General features: G+C 40.7%; 1 protein-coding gene across 1 annotated transcript; it reads left to right on the forward strand.

The window, feature by feature from the left end:
• The first annotated feature begins 287 nt into the window (after nt 1–287).
• vwa1 (von Willebrand factor A domain containing 1) lies at nt 288–9,521 on the forward strand. The gene is made up of 6 exons (XM_083894862.1): nt 288–677; nt 3,320–3,877; nt 5,395–5,727; nt 5,826–6,098; nt 7,119–7,394; nt 8,513–9,521. The coding sequence occupies exons 1-6, from the start codon at nt 593–595 to the stop codon at nt 8,539–8,541; spliced, it is 1,554 nt and encodes a 517-aa protein (XP_083750988.1). The 5' UTR covers nt 288–592; the 3' UTR covers nt 8,542–9,521.
• Nucleotides 9,522–10,208: the final 687 nt, after the last annotated feature.

Raw genomic sequence — 10,208 nt, forward strand, 5'->3', positions numbered from 1 at the left:
TTTTGTTTGTTTTATTACCTTTTTTCTACTATAAGGTTTTATGATTTTAATGTAAAAAATGTCCTTTTAGATTTTAGATTTGAGAAGTATTTGAATTCACCACAAATATGAATGCATATTTGTGTCTTAAACCTTTTGTGCTCACTAAATCTCAATCTTGACAAGTGCACCGAAACACTGAGGACCGGCCCTTTCCTGGAGTTTTATTTTGAAAGTTACCCCAGGCGCACTTGTGTTTCTCGCGAGCATGACGCACGTTCTCAGGGCGCGAGCAGAGCGCACTTGTGAGTGTTAGACAAGGAGCGTCCACACTTTGCACGCTGACTGAAGTTTTGGTTCAAGTTTAACTTCCAGAGTCTCCACTTTCCGGCTGGTTGATCATGTTCAGCGAAGAGGAAAAGGAAGAAGTAAAATAAATAATACTTTTTTAAAAAGTCGGACTGGATGTGACTCACACAAACTATGCTCCTGAATGTGACTGAGTGATAAACAGTGCGCTCCTCCGAGCTGTGGTGGATGTAGGGTTGAGTCGAGAACCCACAACATTTGTGCAACACTTTGTTTCGGAAGGATCTATTTCATAGCCGTTGTGATGGAGAGCCACGTGCTGCTGACATGGACCCTGGTGTGTTTGCTCCTGCGGCCAGTGGCGAGCCAGAACCCTGCACCTGAAGGAGGTGAGCACTGCAGCTGCCTCAGATGGAGAAAGGAAGGCACTATTTAAACCATGAAAAGTTATTTTAATTTTTTTTTACACTTTTATGTTCATAGGAACAATAACAAATCAAGAAAAGTAGTTATTTCAAAATAAAACAAGCTGAAATCTCCCCATCAACTTTCTGTCAGAGTCAAAACAGATAGCTTTAGAGGAGGTAATGGAACTTTGTGTATCATGAACATAATTGTAAAAAGTACATACAATGATCCAGTAAGTGAAAAAAAGGTAGTAAATAATATTAATAATGTATGTATGTATGTTTTTTTTTTTTTACTTTTAGTTAAAGTATTGCACACTGAGTATAAAGTCAACATAATCAACATAAAATGATTTTAAAGGCATTTAAAGCCGTGTTATTCATTAGGAATGATGCTGCTGCTTCAGTAAAGGTACATGCTGCAGGGCTCTGTCTGGGCTCTGGGTGGATCAGGGTGGGGTTGACGTTACAGCAGTGTTCTCAGAGAAATGGCATCACTCCAGGTACGGAATTGTCTGTTGATGAAACCCCACAGCCTGGGGCGGTCAGTCCCAAAACAAGGGGGCCATACAGGGACCACACAGGCGTCCCGAGGAAGGTTTCAGATACTGCACATAAAATAACACCAAAAATAAAGACCGAAGAGAAGGCCTGACTTCTCAGACACATTGTCAGCTGATGAAATAATTTGGCCATTCACCAGGGTTTACTAAGAGCAATACAAAGCAGTCTCCTGAGTTACTGGAGAAGAAGTTATGACTGAATAATGAATGCTTTTCCACGTATGAATATAATGTTCTGTTGATAAAAGAATCAGGGATGATGGATCTGACCTGCTGATCTTATTCAGTTGTTTAAGATGACATAGCAATACATTTATCTGACTTTGTATCAATTCTGCTGCTGATTCAGTTCAGATCAGTGAAAACAAATGAATACTGAAGCCAAGTTGTATCAGACAGTTGTAATCATAACGATGCCTCTATACACAGCTCTGCCGAAGTGTCCGAGGAGCTAAACTTGGTCATGTTGACACCGTCCAGTCTGCTGTTAGCGTGAGCACATCGTTACGACAGAGTTAACATAGTAGTGAGTGACATGTTTTCACTTTGCTATTTCCAATAATAGGGACCCGCTCAGACACAACCAACTTAGATTACAGATATTTGGCTTTTTATAAGTGCATTTGCTGCAGCTGATGTCACCCTTGCTTTTAATGAAGCGGATTAACACCCATGGAAAAAGCAGAGCCACATTGCTGTTGATCAGTATATGAAGTCTATATTGTTCAGGCTTGATTGTGCATGTGTAAGCGTTAGACCTGTATAGCCATGTACATATATGCGCCCATGTGTTCAGCAGGTTGCAAATACCTGCTCTGCTCCTGTAGGGTTTCACATGAGCCACGTGAGGCTTTCTTACACTTCATTTTTTCCACCATCACGTCACTCATGTGCAAAAATAGTCCACCAATAACTCACTTTTATCGCATGTGATAACTCCAGGCTCCAGGCGACATTTTTTTACCTCTGTATGAACAAGTGAAGGAGTTATCATCAGACGTCAACAATGTGGTTTGAGATAGAGCCGCGCTTGCACACAGGTGGAGGCAGGAGGCGGCGGAACAAAGCAGCCCTTTTACTCCAAAGTCCAAACAACAAAAGCAATGTGAAGAATTTCTAAAGCTGATGGAGGTAAAGGCAGTGAGTGAGGGTGCACATCAGCCTGTGTGTGTGTGTGTGTGTGTGTGTGTGTGTGTGCGTGCGTGCGTGTGTGTGTATGTACACACACCTCACTACCTTCTCAGCTTTCAACACCCCTGATTCTTATCAGCACCTCACCTCAGGTGTTAAACAATCAAATATTATTATTAAAAAAAGAGGCATCATAAAACAAATGAGGTTTTCTGTGTCAGAGTCTGTGACTCCAGTAATGCTAAGACAGGGAAGAGCTGAATCTTCTTCTCTCGCTTTCATTCAGATGTTTATATTTCATTTGCCTTAATCTCTGGCGCTGAGACACCTGAGGAGGTGTTTATTTCTCGGATGGCTTCACAATCTTAAATATCTGAAACCCCCCCATCTCCTATCCTTTTAACGCCTTTTATTTTGTCACGTCCAGCCTCTTTTCTTTACTCTCCCTCTGCCTCTAATACCCAGCAACTACTGTTTCCCCTCCTTCCAGTCCCTCACTCTGTACCTTATACTTTAATTTGCTTTCTGGTATGAAATATGGAAAATGTGGGTGGAGATGGGAAATGTCCACTCGGGCTCAGTCTGCATTAAACTTTTAATCCTCCTCCTCCTCTGATGTTGTATTTCCTCAGTTTGTTTAGATTTCTTCTTATCTTCACTTTAATGACTTCACTTCTGACAAACTTGCTTCTTTCATGTCGAAAACGTACCCTTGTGAAAAGTCTGCGAGACTGTGCAGTTCAAAGAGAGTGGATGAAAATAAAAAATGGAGGGAAATTCCAAATGTGTGTGAAGGTGAGGCTTGGAAGGAGACCTGTGGAAAGTTATAAGGAGCTCTAGAGGAATGATTGTTCTCACATTAGCATCAAAAAGCTCCATTTAACTGTTTAATGTGAATACTCATGAAAGATCTGTATCTTTTCTCCACAGTGCTGAACTGCTGCGAGGGTGATGTCCTTTTCTTGGTGGATTCCTCTGGGAGTGTATCTTCCTACGAGCACTCCCGCATGCTCCACTTCCTGTCTGAGCTCCTCCTCCCTTTCTCACTGGGGGAGGACCAGGTGAGGGTAGGACTTCTGCAGGTGGGCACTCGACCCCGCCTTGAGTTTGGCTTTGACACCTTTAGCACCCAAAGTGGCCTCCAGGACATCTTGAAGAACATCAAACCCCTGAGAGGAGATACCAACACCGTGGAGGCTTTGAGAATGGCGAAGGAGTCGGTGCTGAGACCTGGAACAGCGGACGGAGCCAGAGTGGGGCTCCCACGAGTGCTGGTGTGGATGACAGATGGGGTAAAACCAGGGGATGTGATTGGACCAATGGCTAGTCTGCAGGAGGAGGGCGTGGCTGTGCTGGTGGTCTCCACCGGGCACGGCAACTATCAGGTGTTGAGGCAGGTGGTGAGTCCACCTGTGGAAAATCACCTTTACTTTGTGGACATTGACGATATGAGTATCATCACTGAGGACCTGCGGGATGCCATCATTGGTGAGTATTGTTGGAGTATTTTAGATGTTTTGGGGCCATTTTGCCTTTATTTAATAGAACAGCATAGCATAAAAGGTGGGTGAGATTAGCTGGTAAATGACCACAGTATGAAATCAAACCTGTGTCGCTGCAGGGGGCCATTGGTCACTAGCTCTACCCACATAGATATCCAGCACCATGATGTATCATGCATGTATGATCATGTTTAATAGTGTTTGTCTGCAGCCATGGACTGTAAATAAAAAGTACACATAGTCCTCTGGTTCCCATTTTGAAGCCTTGAGACTGGCAGCGAATGTGCAGCCATTTCCACATTCGCTGGATTTCCACTCCATCAACAACTTCCAGTGCTTTTGGGGTGGAGCTTTTGAGAGACAGTAGTAGTAATACCTTTGATAACTATTCTCAATATTTTTTTGTAATGTAATTAGGAGAAAATTATGAATTCCTCACCAGAGGACAGAAATAGAAAATATAATGTGGTTTCAATATTGGAAATTTAGGCACTTTTTAGGCACAAAGCAGAACGTTTCCATTAATCACCATTGTAGTTGGATGGTGCAGAAAAACCTAAAGAGTGTGTTTCCCTTAGTTTTCCGTGGTATTGGCAAACTCCCTCCATTCCTACAGCTAATTACTGTAGCTGCCTTCCACTCGTACATAGATGCATTACATGTCTCTGCGCTGCTCCCTGATTCCACACATGCTCCTGAAGACAGTGAGACTGGATAGGTAACTGGGAGTGTCTTTGTGTGTGTGTGTGTGTGTGTGTGTGTGTGTGTGTGTGTGTGTGTGTGTGTGTGTGTGTGTGTGTGTGTGTGTGTGTGTGTGTGTGTGTGTGTGTGTGTGTGTGTGTGTGTGTGTGTGTGTGTGTGTGTGTGTGTGTGTGTGTGTGTGTGTGTGTGTGTGTGTGTGTGTGTGTGTGTGTGTGTGAGAGAGGGAGAGGGAGAGAGTGTGTAATGAGATAGGCTGATCTATTAATGGATTAATGATTCAGTTTCCTTCGCCGCATCCTCCAACACTACAGTATGCCAGACATGATACATACATCTGTGTTTATATAAATAGACCATGAGAGGTCGCCCATTTCTCTGGCCTGATTAGGTAACTGCATAACACTCACAAGGGACACCTCAGCAATTAAACAGCAAAAAAAATGCTGTTTTGTAAGACATGATGCATACTATGTAAAGTCTGCAAACAACAAGAAAAAAATATAGCAGTCCTTGCTGAGTGTATAAGGATCCTATCACCAATATCAGTGCCTCAGTGGCAGTTCTTATTTTGTTGCAGGGCCTCACTAGTTGGCTATTTCAAGTTGTCTTATTGTATGGGTTATGGCTCCGTTAGGAAACCCAAGTCTGTCTGTCTACGTGGGTGGCTGTCTGAAGCAGAGGCATATTTAGCTGTTATGTCATCTTCCCTGTCACCATCCTTTTCTCGTTTCAATGACATCATAAAATTATAATCTCTAGGCCTGACAATAAACTAATTCCTCTTCGTTCCAACTCCAACAGAAATAATCCGAGCTGAGCGAATCAACGTTCGCAATGTCTCCACCAACTCTGCCACACTCCAGTGGCGCCCTGTTCTGTCTGGTTTGCAGGGCTACTATGAGATCCGGTTTAGTCCAGTTGCGACAGGGGGAACAGGAAGTAACGGAGGAAGTGGGACTGGGACCAGTCCAAGCACGGGTGGAAGTCATTACCAGAGACTTGTCAAGTCTGCTGACTCCAGCAATGTGAGCCTAACAGGCCTGAAGCCTGACACCACCTACACTGCCACGCTGACCCCAGAGTCCAATGAACAAGCATTCAACACACTCTCTGTAACCTTCACAACCCAGCCAGGTTGGATCACCAAAAAAACAAAGATTCACCAATACGTTTCTCAAATTTCTCATCAGCTCCTTTTAAATGACGTGTGCTTCCTTTATCCTGTTCACTAGAGGTGCTGAGTCCGTCTACAGTGACCATCTCTGAGTCTGGACAAACCAGCGTTCGGGTGAGTTGGGGTCCTCTCCAGCCAGAGGTTGCAAGTTACTACATCGAATACTCGGCCCTGCCCAGGGGGAAACTCCATGCCATCACAGTGGCAAGAACCCAAAACTCCACTCTCCTCAGAAACCTCCAACCAGACACCACTTACCTGGTCACCGTTACTGCCCGGCATGCCTCGGGCAAGGAGAAAGCCATGTCTGTCAAAGTGTGTACTCAGGAAGGTGAGATATGTGAAGAGAATGCAGTCAAACATGGTAATCGAGGATCCATTTACTGCACAATAATCCTCATCCTAGGCTGCAGGCTACTTTTCTGCATCTTAAATTTCAGATAATTACAGTAGGTACATTCAGGTTTGACTACTGCAAAGACCTTGAGCTGTGGAACCTTTTCCTTTGTTGCTCACTGTAAAAGAATGTTAACAGTGGATGCCAGAACTTCACCTAAAAAAAGAAAAGAAAGATGAAACATTACTATTAAAGTCAGATTGTTATTAGTAGTACTGCTGATTTTACAATTGAGAACGGCATTTCATGTCATATGTTATGAACATGAACAAATGAAAATGAAAATTTGATGTAAAATAAATGTTTTTTCCCTGTATAATTAACAGTCTAAATATAAAATGCAAATTTATGCTGTAAAAATGAAATGAAAGACAGAGAGAGAGAGAGAGAGATCAAGAGAGAGGGAGTGTAGACATTAATGACAGATTGTAGTGAGAGCACATCTGACAGATTTATGTTACGCAGTTTTTATTTTTCCGCAACACCACAGATGCATCATCATTTCCAGCTGGACTCTTTTTTGAATTCTTTGATTTTCGCATGGAAACTTGCACATAAAAAAGAAATCTTGTGATAAAAAAATTGCATATATAAAGGTGCAGTAGGCTGAATATCTTCTCTACTAGTTTTTAATAGTAGAAATTCAGCAGCTGTAGTTGCCTTCGTCATAAAAAAAATATTTTATAGCATTTATTATATTGTGTTGGAGTACAGAGAATTATTACTGCTGATTTTACAGTTCAATAATGTGTTTGATTGCATATTTTTACATATATGTTTACCAGTTTTTACCATACATGAATTTACAATATAAAAAACAACAGATAAGCGTCAACAGAAATGCTTCAGCTCAACATGAGAGAAAAGAAGCTTTTGTGTTTACCTTTGGCTTCTACACTCTTATTGGTGCTTGAAGTGCACACTGATTATCTTCTCTATGGCTTCTGTTTCCAGTGACTCCTGCCCTGGAGGACCTCCAGCTGACCACAGTGGGCAGTGACTCAGTGCAGGTGGACTGGAAGGGCAGAGTGGCTGGTCTGAGGGGCTACTGGGTCACCTGGGAGGGGCAGCACACCTCTGACCCTGGCCACCGTTCCTCCTTCTATTTGCCGCCGGACTCTTTGTCAACGCGCCTCACACACGTGCCCCCATCAGCTAGAGTGTGTGTGTCACCCATTTACAAGACATCCCGCGGTGACGGGCTGTGTTGTACGGCACAGTTTCATTCAGGTGAGTGGTAACACAATATAAAATTTCCAACGTCTTGGGTATAGAAATAGCAGGGTCACTATATATATTTAATTATTTGTGGGAAAATGCTTCCTTTTTTATTTCTTATACTGGAGTTCATTGCATTAATATGAAATACAATCTATAAAGAAGTTATTCTAGCCCGACGTTGTTCATGCTGGAAGATTAGAACTTGGGAGAAGTTTGTTTTTTTAATTCACAGAAAATGTGCTAAATATATATATATATATATATATATACACATATATATATATATATATATATATATATATATATTTATATATATATATATATATATTTATATATATATATATATATATACACATATATATATATATATATATATATATATATATATTTATATATATATATATATATATATATATATATATATATATATATATGTATATATATATATATATATATATATATATATATACACATATATATGTATATATATACAGTACTGTGCAGAAGTCTTATGCCACCATTAGATTTGTTGTTTTAGTAATGCTATAATGACAATAGAGGATAATTATTTCTATTTCACTTTACTGGAACACATCCAGAAAATATGTATGCAGTTATTTTTTTGTTTTTTTTAAATAATAATTCTGAAAAACAAAGTGTATAATGTGCACACACATTCTGAAGGGGTTCAGTACAGAATTTAAACAAATTCCTTGTTTAAATTTGGCATACCTTCACCTGTAAACTGTAATCTTACTGTTCATCAGTGATTAAATCTATTGGCAGTAGTCAATAGTCTGCTTTAATGCCTCTTGGTAATAACTGCACTTCCATGTTTTCAGTCTGTTGCAATATGCACCCTGCTATAGGCCACTAAACTACTCCAAAAATGTCAGTTTGATACTTTTAAGTGTCATTTTCCTTGGGCTGGAAACGGAAATCACAAAGGGCGTATTCTGAAGTCCCAGGTAACTAAAACCTGTCTGAAGATTAAATTAGAAAATAGGTTTTGAGATATATTATTTACCTTATGGACTCCCTGAAAAGCTCCATGTCTTTTTGATTTGAAAGCACTTTGACATTTGGCCAGGGTGTCTCAGCTGCTGTTTTCTCCCTCTGCTTCTCAGATGCATTTGCATATGGCTACCAATCATAGCACCCTTGAACTGCCAGTGCTCCTTACCAAACATGGAGGGGCTGATGGCGAGAAGAATGCTGACTTTCATCCATAATTCTTTTCCACACCTCTCCCCTCTGTGGACATTATCCAGGAGAGATGGGTGGTTTGGCTTACTGAGCACTCACTCATTGTGGAAGCCAAAGATGTGTACTTCAGCGCGGTCTGGGACAATATGGCTACATGTTGACTGCTATAATCTGCAACACAGAGGACTTACTTTTCCATTTCTGTCATCTAATCTGGTTTACACCTGTAGTCTGTGTATAATGCTTCTGTCTAAAGATGCACGTTTAGTATTAAGATAATGTCATTAGTCTGTTTTGTGTATCCATAGCAGAACCTGCTGGGACTGTTGGAGATCATATGTGGTTTGTTGTGGAGAAAGGCTTTGCTCCATATGTGGGCCTCATGCCTAATTTGCATTTCTCCCCCACTGAGTCCTGTTTAGAGAACATCTGATTTACATTTAGAAAAACACTGACTTTAATGACCTCTCTTTTAGTACATGCTTGAAAATGCTGTGTGCACACTGGAGTGCAACAAGTGGACTTCAGCATGTGGGTTCATAAAAGCAGAATCTTCAGTATTACTTTGAACATTCTAGAAATTCCAAACAGACCAGCCACATGCCCTGAAACTAAGGAGATGCTGCATATAATACAAGATGAGAGTCAGTGAAACTAGTATTGCAATGGTCTCTGGACATAGATCCTTCATTCATATTTATTCATTAAAAATCATGCAATTATGAGAATTATTAGCAAACAGTATTTACAGACATACTGTTTACATTTTCAGACTGTTACCTTTTTTAAGCAAGTCTTTGCTGCCCTCTACTGAAATTATCCTCACAGGCTTGTACATCTGATATTTCACTGTTTATCCTCTCGAGAGTAAATGTATTGTTTGTTGACCACTATTGAAATATAACAAGAGCTTGAAATAAAGTCCTTTAATAATTTTGTCTATACACATTCGCAGTATGTTTAGCCATATTTTTTGTCTCTTCATCTGTTAAATATATGACAGTTTTAAGAAGAAATTATATACAACTTACTGTAAATATTTATTGCACACTTATGGTTCGTCGTTGTCATATAAACTTCAGCATCCGTAGTGATTTATTGCCTTCTTCTGGGCTTATTCATCATTACTTATTCTCTCTCTTTTTCAGTGTTTGTTGGGGTTTCTGTTTTCTAAAGTCAAATGACCTGCAGACCAGCTGCTTACAATATCCAATTAACATTTGTTGTATTTTAACACATACCACTGACTACTTGCATTAACACTGATTAATGTAATTGTACAGCATACAATATGTTTTAGGAACTGTGGTGGGTTGCTTGCTCCAGCCACGGGTGCTGCAGGATTTGTTCCAGAGTGGCGCGCTCCTCAGGCTCTATTGTCAAACAAACTGTAAAGAAATCCTGGCAGTCTGGGATTAGAGAGAGGATCGAGGACAGAGACAATTACGTTGGAATCTGCGTCATCTATTCTAACAACAACTGCACTCTATTAGTACCAAAACTCAGGTATGGTGACACCAACATCTTACCATGAGACAGGTCGCTCCTGATATGTTTCTGTTTCTCCATGAACGTCAAAGTGTCAAAGGTAAAGACTCCGTGCAGCATGTCATAAAG

Source organism: Microchirus variegatus, assembly GCF_963457635.1.
Source record: "Microchirus variegatus genome assembly, chromosome: 9".
In the NCBI taxonomy this organism is placed as follows: domain Eukaryota; kingdom Metazoa; phylum Chordata; class Actinopteri; order Pleuronectiformes; family Soleidae; genus Microchirus; species Microchirus variegatus.

Excerpts from the sequence above, each read along its gene's own strand:
- vwa1 (XM_083894862.1), top strand. The coding sequence starts at position 593 with ATGGAGAGCCACGTGCTGCTGACATGGACCCTGGTGTGTTTGCTCCTG. Across the intron at positions 5,728-5,825 it reads AACCTTCACAACCCAGCCAG|AGGTGCTGAGTCCGTCTACA; the intron begins GTTGGATCACCA and ends CCTGTTCACTAG. Across the intron at positions 6,099-7,118 it reads CAAAGTGTGTACTCAGGAAG|TGACTCCTGCCCTGGAGGAC; the intron begins GTGAGATATGTG and ends TTCTGTTTCCAG.